General features: G+C 48.7%; 1 protein-coding gene across 1 annotated transcript; it reads left to right on the top strand.

Moving 5' to 3' along the window:
• The first annotated feature begins 637 nt into the window (after window positions 1-637).
• On the top strand, window positions 638-15,554 carry Ddx55 (DEAD-box helicase 55). The gene is made up of 14 exons (XM_041648574.1): window positions 638-809; window positions 2,026-2,076; window positions 2,155-2,241; window positions 3,611-3,702; window positions 3,818-3,880; window positions 4,855-5,004; window positions 5,825-6,014; window positions 7,719-7,801; window positions 8,876-9,007; window positions 10,356-10,448; window positions 13,405-13,519; window positions 13,849-14,017; window positions 14,450-14,742; window positions 14,925-15,554. Exons 1-14 carry the CDS (start codon window positions 702-704, stop codon window positions 15,099-15,101), a joined length of 1,803 nt encoding a protein of 600 aa, XP_041504508.1. The 5' UTR covers window positions 638-701; the 3' UTR covers window positions 15,102-15,554.
• Window positions 15,555-15,574: the final 20 nt, after the last annotated feature.

The following is a 15,574-nucleotide window of genomic DNA, read 5'->3' as shown; positions in this document are numbered from 1 at the left end:
AAACAGACTCGGAAGAGATTTTAAGCTCAGCAAAGTAGTAACTAGAGCCCCAAAAGCAAATAGCCTCGTGATTGCCTGATGCCCTTAACAGACTGCCTGTCCTCAGATTGCCCTCTATGGTAGTTGCAGAAGCTTTTTGAGGATGCGATGAGGACTTTTTGTTCATTTGTGCCTCAAGTGTGTTATCTATAGGCAACATTTAGTTACTCCCCGACTGCTGGTTTGCTTTGGGGGCTGTGAATCTACTAAATGCACACGCTAAAAGTCCGTGTAGGGGGAAAGGAAACAGGCGTTCTGCTGATCAGACTGAAGGGCGTGGGGAAGACAGCAGCGAAAGCTGACCCCAGGTCCGCAGGTGAGCTAAGCTTAAAGGCTCAGCTGGGAGACTTTGTCTGGCGCCCTCGCTTGGCCGCGAATTCCTGAGAGTCATGCTCCTTGTATGCTCACCGACGGGGCGGGGAGAACCCCAGCATCCTTTACTGGGACAAGTCGGGGCTCCTTCCTGTCACTTCCATCGCCCTACCGCCTCGCCTTCCCGTCCGCTGTGCTCCTCTTCCTAGCTTCTCGGGCACGTCCTCCGGAACGTCATCGCTGGAGTGCGGTTTTCCGCCCGGCGTTGGACCAGCCGGAAGCGGAAGTGCTTCTGGAGGTACTGTCTCGGTGTTCCGAGCAGTCTTACAGGGAAGGCCAGGGAAAGCGATATGGAACACGTGACGGAGGGTGCCTGGGAGTCGCTGCAGGTGCCGCTGCATCCTCGGGTGCTGGGCGCACTGCGCGAGTTGGGCTTCCCGCACATGACGCCGGTGCAGGTATCGGGCCCACTGGGAAGCGAGGCCGAGCGGTCAGCCTCTCGAATGCAGCCTCGGGGATGGGGCAGTGCCACGCGTGTTCACGATACCCACTCCGGGGTCTCAGAGCTTTGTGCCTGTCCTGCCTGCTCTAGCGACTTCGGAGAGTGGCTCCTTCTATGCCCTTTCCGTCTGAGAAATTACAGTCACTTTCTTCATAGCATTGTGGGGACTAAATAATCCAGGTGGGCGCCCGGTGACTGTGACCTGTGGTTATTATTGGGGAAACAGAGTCTCCCTTGCTCTATTTATCAAAACAAGCAATCAAGCAAACAACCAAAAGCTCGCCAACCATTTATGAAGGACCTGGAATGTATCTGGGTCTCATTTAGGCTCTGGATACTTGACAGTCTTGGTACCTACTCGTGGGCCTTATTTTTAGAGGGGGTGTTAGAGGAAGAAGTATAGGAAGGAGGTAATTTATCTTGTGCTGAGCGTTATGAAGGAACTGAGATAGACTCGTGCGGTGAAGTGAGGCTGAAGGCCTCTGAGGGAGTTGTCATTCTGAGACCTGGATAATCAGGGAGGGGAGGGGCTGGCTTCGGGTGACTGGGGGAAGCTGATTGCCAGAGAGAGAGAATACCAGTGCAAATGTCCGGGGGCTGGTGGCAAATCCTATGCTTCCAGGGTTCTCAGTGGTTGAGAGCACTTGCTGCTCTTGCAGAGGACCAGGGTTGAGTACCCATCACCCACAGTGGATAGGCTGACCACTGAATATAACTACAGTTCCAGGAGATCCAACACTCTTTTCTTGCCTTCCTGCATACCTCTATGATTGTAGCCTACATACAGATAAGTAAAAATAAATTTAAAATGTCCAATGTTTCCAGCTCTTTCCTAGTCCAAGAAGGAACAATGCGAGTGTTAGGACTTGAATCCAGGACTCTTGCCACACTTGTCCTTATAGATAACTCACAGTGTTACTCTTGGTTGCTTGGTTGGTTTTGAGACCGTTCTACCTGCCCCTCTCTCCTGAGTACTGGGATTAGAGGCGTGTGCCACTACACCTGGCTACAACTTGTCCCGTTTAATTCAACCCTTTGTGGTGACTGTTTACTCGGGATCCCCGTGGGGCGGGCTCCAGTTTGACCTCAGTCACCCCCGTGTCCCTAGGACTTGGGTCTCTGTTGTTTGGCTGTGGTGTTGTGTAAACAGCTGTTGTCATCTCTCCCTGCAGTCGGCCACCATCCCTCTGTTCATGAAAAACAAAGATGTCGCTGCGGAGGCTGTGAGTATCTCATCAACAGTCCGTCCCTGGTCCTCCTAGCCAAGCGGGAAGCAAGGCAAAACCTTTGTCCCTTTGCAGGTGACAGGTAGTGGGAAAACCCTGGCCTTTGTCATCCCCATTGTGGAGATTCTTCTGAGAAGGGAGGAGAAGTTAAAGAAGAGCCAGGTGAGGAGGGTTGACTGACTGTCCTGGAGGCAGGACGGTTTAGGCCTGAGCTGAATCCTGTTTGGTATCTGAGGAGTCTATTTTGAATTTACCTGCTTGTTAAACCGAAGTCGATGCTGGGTTGCTCTCATGACACTTGGGTACTTTCTTGGTCACCTGTGGGTATGGGTAGAAATGCCATTTTCGCTCTCATACTGTAAGCAGGTATCCTTATGAGCAATCTGTTAGTTGTGTTTGTTTGTCTGTTTTAATCCTCTCTTAGCTGAAGACCCAACCTAGGACCTTGTATTTACTAGGCAAGTGCTCTACTATTGAGCTATATCCATAGCTCCTCATTTTTGTGGCTTTTGTTGTGATTTTGTTGTTTAAAATACCCTCAGTGGGGGCTCAATGGACAAGAGTACTGGTTGCTTTTGCAGAAGACCTGGGTTTGTTTCTCAGGATCTCCCGAGGGTTTTCAATCTCTGTACCTCTAGTTATAAGGGATCTGGTGCCCTCTTCTGCCTGGGATGCACAGGATGTGTGTCCATGCTTGCAGGCAGAACCTCATGTGCATAAATACAATCTTAAAAAAAAAAGCGTTCGGGGCTGGAGAGATGGCTCAGCGGTTAAGAGCACTGACTGCTCTTCCAGAGGACCCGGGTTCGATTCCCAGCACCCACATGGCAGCTCACAACTGTCTGAAAATGTAGTTCCACGAGATCTGACACCCTCAGACCAACGAACATAATAAAGTTAAATAAATAAATAAAAAATAAAATGTTTAAAAAAAAAAGCGTTCAATATTGGCTGGACTTAGTATTGGATGCCTTTAATCCCAGCCGTGGGAGGCAGAAGCAGGTGACTCTCTGTGAATATGAAGTTTATCTAAGAAATGTGAGGAATAAACAGTCAGAGGAACATGGAAGCAGCTGAGCTAGGGCTACACAGAGAGTATTAATTACCTTCCTGTTGCTGTGACAAATACCATGGACAAGGCGACTTATAAAAGGAAGGGTTTGTCGGGCGGCGGTGCACACCTTTAATCCCAGCACTCGGGAGGCAGTCAGGTGGATCTCTGTGAGTTCGAGTTCAGCCTGGTCCACAGGCACCAAAGCTACAGAGAAGCCCTGTCTTTGGAGAGTGCCCAGTGCCATCCCTGAGCCCTATGTTGGTTATATTTTTGTTTTGTGGTGCTGGGCTTTGTTTATGGTAGGCAAGTGCCTACCACTGAGCCACCCTTCACAGCTCTTGATGTGGTGATGTGTGATATGCCCTGGGACTGCTGAAAAGTCCTAGGAATTGTCTGAGGATACACGATGCAGCACTAATGCGATCCCACCCGGAACCTATGTACTGCTGACCCTGTGGTTCCCCTCCGTGCGGGCAGGTCGGAGCCATCATCATCACTCCCACTCGGGAGCTGGCCATTCAGATTGACGAGGTCCTTTCGCACTTCACAAAGCACTTCCCGCAGTTCAGGTGATTGGGTGCAGGGCCCTCGAGATGGCACTTGAGGTGATGGGTGTGGAGAATCCCTATTGGCCTGGGTTGTTATTTTGCCTGACTTTGCTCCAAGTCCCATTTCTTGCTTCAGTCAGATCTTGTGGATTGGAGGCCGGAACCCTGGAGAAGATGTGGAGAGGTTCAAGCAGCATGGGTGAGCCTGCAAGTTCCTGCTCCTGCCTCTGTGCTCTTGGCTCCTAGGAAGTACCTTGGGGTCCTCCAGAGGGTGTTTCCTCCCTGCCCACCTCCTGGTTCCCTTGTGAACACTTCGTAGTCTCCGGTTGTCCTGGGAGTCGGGGCAGGTTATGTAAACAACCTGGGTGTGAACGCCTGGTGCCCCTAGTATTCACCTGTTGCTGAGCATTGCCTGGCAAGGCTGGTTCCTTGCTGCCAGCTTGTGAAGACTGTAGAGGGTGGAATTCCATACGTGTGTGTCTCAGATTTTTTTAGCAGTTGCTTACAGTCTACATTGTGTGAAAACATAAGCAGCTGGTTTGCTTGGTCACATCTGGCTTTCAGCCTGTTGGTCTAACTCTCTCCCCTCCTCTTCCTTCCCTTTCTTTTTTATTCTCCCCTCCCCTTCCCCTTCTTTTTTCTTCCTTCCCCTCTCCTTTTCTCTCTTTTCTCCCCTCTCCCCTCTGTCTCTCCCTCGCTCTCTTTCCCAGTTTGTTTTTGCTGGGATTTGAACTGCGGGTCTCATGCATACCAGACGAGTATTTTGCCATGAGTCACCCTTACCCCATCTGTCTCCCTCCTATAGTTGTGTTTTCTGTTGCTTTAGGTCAGAGGTCGGCCTGAGTTGTGTGGGCCATGTGGTGTCGTGTTGCAGTTTCTCTGCTGCAATAGAGAGAGATGGCAGAGATAGTCTACAGTAGGGGTAGAGTGTGGCTGTGTGCCAGCAACATGCTTGCTAACACAGGTGGCCAGTGTGGCCAGTGGGCTGGACCTTGCCCATCCTGCCTGAATCCTGGCCTATAACCAGATCCTCCTCTTTCCCAGCCCTTGTGTCTACCGTGCAGCCATCATTCTCCCTGGCATGGAGATGGCCTTGCAGGGTGGGGACTTGGTATCTCGGTAACTGTTCCTGAGATCCAGAGCACACGCTAAATGGGAGCTTTCTTTCCAAAGTGGGAACATCATTGTGGCAACCCCAGGCCGCCTGGAGGACATGTTCCGGAGGAAGGCTGAGGGTCTGGACCTGGCCAGCTGTGTGAGAAGCTTGGATGTCCTGGTGCTGGATGAGGCAGACAGACTTCTTGACATGGGCTTTGAAGCAAGGTACTAGAATGGGGGCTTCCTGGAGGGGGTGAAGCTGGTAGGAGGTGCAGTGGGACTTTTGTCAAACCTCAGGTGGCTCGACCCTCTGCTTCTATCACAGGGTTTAGTCCCAGTTCTTTTATTTTTAAAAGATGAGTCTGTGTATTGTGCTAAAGTTTGAAATAAAGTTTCACTCTGTATCCCAGAATGGCTTTGAATTCGGGATCTTTGGAGTCCTGTATGTCAGCAGCACAGACACAGGCCACTATGCTGGCTAGTTTCAGTTTTTCTGTTTGTGATGTTATGTTTTTGTTCATGGTTTCTCTAATATGATATCAGGTTTTAGGATGATTCATGTATGTAGCTTGTCATGTAGTCCATGCCAATTACTATACACTTGTATTAGAGAGACCTTGATGATGTAAAGGAGGAACAGAAATTATAATGCTTTTATCTCCCAACGGTGTGGCTTGTGTCCGCATGCTATCCCTACTTTTCTTTTCTTTTCTTTTCTTTCTTTTTTTTTTGTTTGTTTTGTTTTGGTTTAGTTTTTTCAGACAGGGATTTTCTATGTAGCTCTGGCTATCCTAGAACTTGCTCTATAGACCACGTTGGCCACTGTGCCCAGCTGCCATCTGGACTTTTAATATTTGATTCATTTTGTGCAGGATCTTACTGGGAAGCCCAGGCTATTCTAGAACTTAGCTCTGAAGCCTAGGTTGGCCTTGGACTTGTCAGTCCTTTAGCCTCTGCCTCTTCGTCTGTGCCCAGCTCCTCTGCTTTAATTTGTGTGTGTGTGTGTGTGTGTGTGTGTGTTTATGTATGTATGTATTGTTTCCAGCATAAACACCATCCTGGAGTTCTTGCCAAAGCAGAGGAGAACAGGCCTTTTCTCAGCCACGCAGACACAGGAAGTGGAGAACTTGGTGCGAGCGGGCCTCCGGAACCCTGTCCGAATCTCTGTGAAGGAGAAAGGCGTGGCAGCCAGCAGTACCCAGAAGACCCCATCCCGCCTGGAGAACCATTACATGGTGAGTGTGGGGCCTGTAGCTTTGTCCTGTGCCTCCACTATCCACAGAGATGGGGCTGGCTTGAGACCAGAGGGTCACATTGTGTGGACTATGAGCTCTTGTCAGACGGCAGCTGCCTGAGGGATGTTGGCATTTATGGGCTAGCCTTTCCTTAAACTGGGCTGGGGAAGGGAGGAGGCTCATCTTCCCATGAGTGGCAGGGCTTACTACTCGGTACAGAGCAGGAGCCAAGACTCGGAGGGGGTCCCAGCTTCGTCCTTCATAGGGCCGTTGGATAGTGAGTCAACCCCCACAGCTGCTCAGGATGGGAAGAGTCAGGAAACACTGAGGACACACAGTGGCCACCCTCTCTGTCTTTTAGATGACGGTTAGACGTGTCTTAGCACAACTTTTTGTCTGTTCATGCTTCTCTGTGCAACTGCCCTGGCTGTTCTGGAGCTTACTTTGTAGACAGGCTGGCATGTGCCAGCACTTCCCAGCTAAGAGTTTTTGTTTGTTTGTTTGTTTGTTTGTTTTTTAAGACAAGGTTTCTCTCTCTGACAGTCCCGGCTGTCCTGGAACTTGCTCTGTAGACCAGGCTGTCCTCGAACTCACAGAGATCCGCTGCCTCTGCCTCCCAAATGCTGGGATTAAAGGCGTGCACCTCACTGTGTATTTGAGAATGGCCTTGAACTCCTTATCCTCTGTCTCCCTGGCAGTACAGACCTGAATTACTGTGCCCCATGAGACCAGTTTGTAACCTGCAGTGTTAGTTTTACAAAATCCAGGAAAACTCATTCACTGGGACTGAATGTTTCTGGTTGGGGCCTGGATTGGGCACTTGACTGGGAAGGGGGTGGAGCCTGTCTCCGTGGCAGTGCTTCAGGTAGTCGCGTACACTCATTTCCTGAGGCTGTGCTTGTCTTACTGTGGCAGCTTTGGAACAACGTGGCCTTAGATTCAAGCTTGGAGGTAACGCGTGTTCTTCGTTTCACTTGGACCCACTGCTGCCTGGGCAAGGGAGCTGGTACCGCAGCTGGCCCAGGCCTGGCTGTCTGGTGGTTCCTGGGAACAGTTGCCTGATATAGCAGTGCTTTCCAGTCACAGTTTTATGACATAAAGTGAACACTGGCAGCAGCACGTGATCAAGCTTCTCTGAGTTGGGCAGGCTGGGATGTCTATCTTGTTCTCTCTGAGCTGGGCAGGCTAGGATGTTGTTCTCTGTGAGCCGGGCAGGCTAGGATGTCTGTCTTGTTCTCTCTGAGCTGGGCAGGTTGAAGAAGAATGTCTGTCTTGTTCCCTGTGAGCCGGGCAGGCTAGGATGTCTGTCTTGTTCTCTCTGAGCTGGGCAGACTGACTTTGGCCCAGTGGGTGAAGGCACTGATTTCAATGTGGGTACAACATGGCAGATGGAGAGCTGACTCCTGCCAGCTACCCTCAACCTCTGTGCATGTGCCTCTCCAAATAAATCAGCATATTAAAATGAATAAGTGAAGGCTGTGCTGGGTGTGGTGGTGCATACATTATTGTAATCCTAGTCCTCAGGAGGTGAAGGCAGGAGAACCAGGAGTTCAAGGCCAACCTTTGCTACAAGAGTTTGAGGTCACTTTGGGCTATGTGAGACCTTGTCCCCCTAAAAAAATAGAGAGGAAGAAAGAAAAGGCTGGAACTGAAAACAGTTATGGGATTATTTTTGCAAATATGTGACTTTCCCCCTCCTTGTAGATATGTAAGGCAGATGAGAAATTCAATCAGCTGGTCCATTTCCTTCGGAACCATCAGCAGGAGAAGCACCTGGTCTTTTTCAGGTAGGCTCCAGGTCAGGTTTGGGATGGCGGGGAGCACAGGGGGCTCTCGGGCTGTGTGCACCTGGTGACTAGAGCCCAGCTTCTGTGGCTCCCGCTGCGGTGATGTCCAGAAGCAGCAGCTCCTGCGTCTGCCTTGTGGGCTTAGCGGTGTCAAGGCTGATGTTCCCACACCTGCCTCCACCTTGCCTTTCTTTCATCCTTTTGGTTTTTAAAGACAGGGTTTTTCTGTGAAACAGTCTGAACTGTCCTGAAACTCACTTTGTGTAGTCCAGGCTAGCCTTGAATTCAGAGATCCGCCTGCCTCTGCCTCCTGAGTTCAGGACCGTTCTTTTATCTTGAGAGTCATCTTGTGGCTTCCAGTTGACCACTGTACGTGTGGTCTTGTCACGTCTTCACCGAGGCAGAGAGTAGGGGGAAGAAGGCAATGCTCCTGCCTCCACCCTTTTCACTTAGACTGAGCTGAATGCTGCTCTGAGAAGCAGGGTCAGAGAGATGGTTGGAGCAGCTTGCTCAGCCACAGAGTGTCCTGTTACAACGAGGAAGATAGGAACAGGTGCCTGCTTGGGTGGGCTTGGGCTGTTTTTGTTTGTTTGTTTTATTTTAGTCAGGGATTCACTGGCTAGCCTGGAACTAGGCATACAGACCAGACTGGTCTCAAACTCAGAGATCCACTTCTTTCTGCCCCTCCAGTGCTGGGATAAAAGGTATATGCCAACATGGCTTCTCTTTTTCCTCTCTAACCTGTTTTGACTTTTGTACAATGAAATGCATCAGATTGGTTCCAGGCTTGGTCTCTGCTACAACCCCAGTACTTGGGAGGCCAAGCAGAAAGACAGGAAATTCAAATCCCATCTGGTCCTGATGACAGCATGGGGGAAGTAGATCCTGCTTACTGGGCCATTGCTAGACAGCAGGACCCATGTCAGGGTTTGTACTGGCGTTTGAGGGGTTGGATGGATGGTGGCGAGAAGTGAGGGGCTCCTTCGGCAGGTCTGTACCCACTGCCCTTCTCTGCATCCTTCCCCAGTCCCTGGACCCCAGTGGTCGGTGACTGAGCGCTTTCCCTTCTGACAGCACGTGCGCGTGTGTGGAGTACTATGGGAAGGCCCTGGAGGCGCTGCTCAAGAGAGCCAAGATCCTGTGCATCCACGGGAAGATGAAGTACAAGCGCAATAAGATCTTCATGGAGTTCCGCAAGCTGCAGAGGTCAGTGGGGACCGGTGTCCTCAGTGGCACGGCAGGGCAGGTCAGGGCAGGTCACCAGACTCCTCAGGTCCTGCACTTGCCCCTTCTTCCTCTGCCCTCCTGGAGCCTTTTTGGTTTCTACTCAGTTATTACATCTTTGAAGGCACCCAAAGCCTGCTTTGGACCCTCACCCCATATACTAAGCTGGGGTCTCCAAGTTTTTACTAGATTTCTCTACTCCATCACAGGCCTGTGTGTTCACTGCTGTGTCTCCCAGGGCTTGGCACACTGGAGGTTTGAGGACCTATTTGCCCCCGGGTAAATAAGAGCAAACACAGTCTTTTTGGGACAGATCCTGCTATGGGCTATAGAGCGCTGGCTAGACAGAGGAGACTTGGGGTGTCTTGATGAGCACAGCTCTTCCTGTTTTTCCTAAGCATTGCATGGCTCCTTTCAAGCAGCAACAAGAACACAGCGGCACCCTGCTGTTGTCCTAGTCACAGGCTAAAGATGTTACTTGTTTTCTAGTGGCTGCTGAGGGCTGGCCCTCTACAATTTTATTTCTCAAGTAGAAATTCATGAATTAAGAAAATTTAAACCAGAGGTTAGAGTGTTGGCTCAGTGGTTAAGAACATTGGTTGTTCTTCCAAAGGACCCAGGTTCAATTCCCAGCACCCACATGGGCAGCTCACAACTATCTGTAACTCCAAGATCTGACACCGTCACACAGACATACATGCAGGCAAATAAAAATTTTAAAAAATTAAGCCAACTGTGGCAGTACATGTTTGTAACCCCAGTGTGTGGGAGATTGAAAGAGGAATGAAATTCAAGGCTACCCTGTACTACAGAGGGATGGACCAGAGGACCTTGTCTCAAAAGGGAAATAGGGTCCGGGTGAGGCTCAGTGGTTGGCAGTGCACCTGTTAGCACGCAGAGGCCCTGGCTCCACCCTAGTACTGGCTAGAAAGAATCGTTATCTGTCTCTCCCACTCTTCGTGTGTGTCTGTGTGTCCATGACATTTTATTATTGATTATGTGTGATGTGTGTAGATTTATGCATGTGAATCCAGGTGCCCCTGGATCCCAGAAGAGAACATCAGATCCCCCAGAACTGGAGTTAACAGTGGGTGTGAGCTGCCTGTCATGGGTGCTGAGCCATCTCTGCAGCCTCCTCTACTCCCCACTTTTGTTGGCAGTTTATAAAGTCTGGGAAGATTGTAGGAGGAAGAAAAAAGAAATCAAAGTATTCTATTAAAGAAAGTAGCTGTTTGTGTGAGAGACTCCAGAGCCCTGCACTGCTGTCGCTGGGGTTTGAACACATGATGGCTAGGGGATGGCCAGGCTCATGTGCTGCTCTCATTGCTAGTGGGATCCTGGTGTGCACGGATGTGATGGCCCGGGGAATCGATATTCCTGAAGTTAACTGGGTTTTACAGTACGACCCTCCCAGCAATGCCAGGTACGTGAGGTGTTCCTCTGTCTGGGGACTGAGCCGAGGGGGACAGGAACCTGGAGGGGTGAATGTGCAGTGAAATTTTAAACATCTTAATTTTTTTTTTTTTTTTGAGACAAGAGTCTTGTAGCCAGAGATGGTCTTGAACTTCTGATGGTCCTGCCGTTACCTCTTGAGTGTTGGGGTTACAGGCATGTACTACCACATCTGGCTTAGTTTTGTTTTTGTTTGTTTTTTGAGACAGGGTTTCTCTGTGGTTTTGGAGCCTGTCCTGGAACTAGCTCTTGTAGACCAGGCTGGTCTCGAACTCACAGAGATCCGCCTGTCTCTGCCTTCCGAGTGCTAGGATTAAAGGCGTGCGCCACCACCGCCCGGTTTCTGGCTTAGTTTTGAAATCAAAGCCCAGCTCCTGTAACATTCAATTCCAGAAGTAGGCAAGTGGCCAAATAGCTTTGGTGTGTTCTAGCAATCACGTTCAGACAGTCAGGTGTGGTGACTCCTGCTTATAATAGTGGTATTTAGGGGGCTAAGGATGGAAGTCGAGAGTTTATCAGCTTGAGCTGCCGAGTTGAGATGCTGTCTGTAAAGTGGTGTGTATGTAGAGGATAAATAAAATGAAAGTGCAAATTACAGAGTATTGAAAAGAGCACCAGGCTACTCTAAACTGCGTCTCTCCGAGAGCGCGGACACTCCCCACACACTTGTCTCTTGTTTAGTTTTTGCTTTTCCCTTTTAGTTTTTTTTTCCCTTTTTTTGTTTTTATTTATTTATTTATTTATTAAAGATTTCTGCCTCCTCCCCGCCACTGCCTCCCATTTCCCTCCCCCTCCCCCGATCAAGTCCCCCTCCCTCGTCAGCCCAAAGAGCAATCAGGGTTCTCTGCCCTGTGGGAAGTCCAAGGACCACCCACCTCCATCCAGGACTAGTAAGGTGAGCATCCAAACTGCCTAGGCTCCCACAAAGCCAGTACATGCAGTAGGATCAAAAACCCATTGCCATTGTTCTTGAGTTCTCAGCAGTCCTCATTGTCCGCTATTTTCAGCGAGTCTGGTTTTATCCCATGAGTTTTCAGACCCGGGCCAGCTGGCCTTGGTGAGTTCCCAATAGAACATCCCCATTGTCTCAATGTGTGGGTGTACCCCTCACGGTCCTGAGTTCCTTACTCGTGCTCTCTCTCCTTCTGCTCCTGATTTGGACCTTGAGATTTCAGTCCGGTGCTCCAATGTGGGTCTCTGTCTCTGACTCCTTTCATCGCCTGATGGTTAATATTCAGGAGGTTGCCTATATGTTTTTCTTTGGGTTCACCTTATTTAGCTTCTCTAGGATCACGAATTATAGGCTCAATGTCCTTTATTTATGGCTAGAAACCAAATATGAGTGAGTACATCCCATGTTCCTCTTTTTGGGTCTGACTTACCTCACTCAGGATAGTGTTTTCTATTTCTGTCCATTTGTATGCAACATTCAAGAAGTCATTGTTTTTTACTGCTGAATAGTACTCTAATATGTATATATTCCACACTTTCTTCATCCATTCTTCCATTGAAGGGCATCTCGGTTGTTTCCAGGTTCTGGCTATTACAAACAATGCTGCTATGAACATAGTTGCGCATGTACTTTTGTTGTATGATAGGGCATCTCTTGGGTATATTCCCAAGAGTGGTATTCCTGGGTCCAGTGGTAGGTTGATCCCGAATTTCCTGAGAAACCACCACACTGCTTTCCAAAGTGGTTGCACAAGTTTGCATTCCCACCAGCAATGGATGAGTGTACCCCTTTCTCCACAACCTCTCCAGCAAAGGCTATCATTGGTGTTTTTTATTTTAGCCATTCTGACAGGTGTAAGATGGTATCTTAAAGTTGTCTTGATTTGCATTTTCCTGATCGCTAAGGAAGTTGAGCATGATCTTAAGTGTCTTTTGGCCATTTGAACTTCTTCTGTTGAGAATTCTCTGTTCAGCTCAGTGCCCCATTTTATAATTGGGTTGATTAGCCTTTTACGGTCTAGTTTCTTGAGTTCTTTATATATTTTGGAGATCAGACCTTTGTCAGTTGCGGGGTTGGTGAAGATCTTCTCCCAGTCAGTGGGTTGCCTTTTTGTCTTAGTGACAGTGTCCTCTGCTTTACAGAAGCTTCTCAGTCTCAGGAGGTCCCATTTATTCAATGATGCTCTTAGTGACTGTGCTACTGGGGTTATACATAGGAAGTGGTCTCCTGTGCCCATGTGCTGTAGAGTACTTCCCACTTTCTCTTCTATCAGGTTTAGTGTGTTCGGACTGATACTGAGGTCTTTAATCCATCTGGACTTGAGTTTTGTGCATGGTGATAGATATGGATCTATTTTCATTCTTCTACAGATTGACATCCAGTTTTGCCAGCACAATTTGTTGAAGATGCTCTCTTTTTTCCATTGTATACTTTTAGCTCCTTTATCGAAAATCAGGTGTTCATAGGTTTGTGAGTTAAAGTCAGGGTCTTCTATTAGATTCCATTGGTCAACTTCTCTGTTTTTATGCCATAGTTTTGGTTTTTGAAGACAGGGTTTCTCTGTAGCCCTGGAACTCGTTGCCGCCCCATGTAGATCCGCCTGCCTCTGCCTTAGGAGTGCTAGGACTAGAGGCCTGCACTGCCATGCTGTTTTCCTCACGTGCTTTCGAAATGTCAGAGCTGCGTTCAAATTCAAGTGATGTTTTCCTGACATCTGTCATTCCAGGGCCCTTTCTCTTTAGGCTTTTTCTTGCTTGTCAGTTTTGCCCTGTGACTGCTGTGTGATCTGAGGAAGCCCAGCTTTGGTCGGGTGTCCTCAGAGCCAGCAGACCATCCCTTGGATCCTGTCTGCAGCGTCTGTTTCTCTGCACCTCCTCTATACTCACTATGCAGCACTGTGTCGTGCGACAGCTGCATGGCTGAATCCTGACTGCTCACTGCTACCCTGGGGTACTGCCCCACCCTGTCCCCTTAGTGCCTTCGTGCATCGCTGTGGACGCACAGCCCGGATAGGCCACGGTGGCAGCGCTCTGGTGTTCCTACTGCCGATGGAGGAGGCATACATCAACTTCCTGGCCATTAACCAGAAAGTAAGAGGCACACTGGCCTGGTAGCTGGTGGTTAGCAACTGAGAGGAGGTTAGCAACTCACCTGGGCTGGGTTGGGAGGTATTGGCCAGCATCATGACTTGGGAACACTTCCTATTGTTGCCTGCCATCTTACTAGTCGGGATTGTTATGTGCAATGCCATTTTCAAACTTAAAAAAAAAAGAGCTCCAAACTCCTATTTGACTAAGGAATGTGTTTGGGCTGGATTTGGCCCCTGGTTCTTGGTGTACTGTGCTGTCCTTGATTTATTAGCTCTGGAAGGTACTGGGTTGGAGGGACTACAGGGAAGGTGAGATGGTGGTCTCTGTAGTGTCCCCTGCAGGAGATGAGCCTCCAGAGAAACACAGTAGACCTTCTGCCAAAGCTCCGGGCCATGGCCATGGCCGACAGGGCAGTGTTCGAGAAGGGCATGAAAGCCTTCGTGTCCTTCGTCCAGGCTTATGCAAAGCACGAGTGTAGCCTCATCTTCAGGCTGAAGGGTAAGCAGGTGCTTTGCCTTTTTGGGGTGGGGGACAACAGGGTCTTTCTGTAGCCCTGCCGGTTCCTGCTGTGGAGACCAGGCTGGCCTCAAACTCAGAGATCTTACCTCTGCCTGCCAAGTACTGGGATTAAAGCTGGGTGCCACCATGTCTGACATAATCATATTTCTTCTTCTCTGAGTCTTTGGGTGACAAGGGTTGCTTTGTCTTAATGAAATATGTGGCATGTTAGGTTAGTGTTTATAAAAATAAAAAAGAAAGTCCTATATAGGACTCTGAGTAGAGGCAAAATAAACTGCCATTTCCATCTTGAAAAATGTTTCTTAAAAATTCTAATTAAATTTATTACGTCATTTAATTAAGCAACATCATGAGGAACCCGTGCCCAGCTGTGATGTCTTGCAGTGCTAACTCTAAGCTCTTATCTGTTAGATCTCGACTTTGCGAGCCTTGCTCGAGGGTTTGCCCTGTTAAGGATGCCCAGGATGCCAGAACTGAGGGGGAAGCAGTTTCCAGATTTTGTGCCCGCAGACATCGATACTGACATGATTCCATTTAAAGATAAAATTAGAGAAAAACAGAGGCAGAAACTTTTGGAGCAAAAAAGAAAAGAGAGGACAGAAAATGAAGGGAGAAGAAAGTTCATCAAAAATAAAGCTTGGTCGAAGCAGAAGGCCAAGAAGGAGAGGAAGAAGAAGATGAATGCAAAGAGGAAAAAGGATGAGGTAAAGTGTGATGCTCTTTGTTCCTTAGCCTCCTCCTTAGAACCCCGACATTCAGTGTGTGAGGACGCCGCACTCCCCCGTTCATTTTGGAGCCTCTGGTGTTGACCCTGGCTCCTGTAGGCCCAACAGGATCTGCTGCTTTCTAGAGCCGCAGCTAATAGCCTTGTTGCTTCTGCACTCAGGGTTCGGATATCGATGACGAGGACATGCAGGAACTCCTTAATGATACAAGGCTCTTGAAAAAATTTAAGAAAGGTAAGATCACAGAAGAAGAATTTGAGAAGGGGTTGCTGACAAGCACCAAAAGAACAGTCCCGCTGACAGACTTAGGGGTCTCAGACTTGGAAGAGGATGGCTGACCTCAGCCTCAGGTGAAGGCTGTTACACCACTGGCCCACACTGGCCTACACTCCTGCCCTTCCCGGAAGACTGTTCTGGAAAGCTGTCTGCGCTGACAGGGAAACACCAAAGAACTGGACACCCACGAGCACTACAGTCCTGCCAGAGTCTCACAGAACTCATTATTTGAGTGGAAATTTGTACTTCATAACAGATGTCAGTATTGGTTTTGATTAAGTGTACTTTTTCTGGTGTAATTTTGTACTTTATTACAGACTTGAAAATATTTTCATATATGTGAAATATTTTATATGTATATATGAATATATACAAAATATATTTTCATATATATACTTATTTTAAATTATTACCATTTAAAAACAGATACTGTAGCACACTTGATTTTAGGCCTTGTAAAATTTCTAAGTATTCCCAGTCATATGACCTCTCCTCCCCCCCTCCCGCCCAAATGTTGCATGTCCTGTGCAGGCCT

This window comes from Microtus oregoni, unplaced genomic scaffold (genome assembly GCF_018167655.1).
Source record: "Microtus oregoni isolate MIOR12 unplaced genomic scaffold, Mior012 000003F_ref0000135, whole genome shotgun sequence".
Taxonomy (NCBI): Eukaryota; Metazoa; Chordata; class Mammalia; order Rodentia; family Cricetidae; genus Microtus; species Microtus oregoni.
This window is presented reverse-complemented; position numbering and strand designations above follow the sequence as displayed.

Excerpts from the sequence above, each read along its gene's own strand:
- Ddx55 (XM_041648574.1), top strand. The coding sequence starts at position 702 with ATGGAACACGTGACGGAGGGTGCCTGGGAGTCGCTGCAGGTGCCGCTG. Across the intron at positions 810-2,025 it reads CGCACATGACGCCGGTGCAG|TCGGCCACCATCCCTCTGTT; the intron begins GTATCGGGCCCA and ends CTCTCCCTGCAG. Across the intron at positions 7,802-8,875 it reads AAGCACCTGGTCTTTTTCAG|CACGTGCGCGTGTGTGGAGT; the intron begins GTAGGCTCCAGG and ends CCCTTCTGACAG.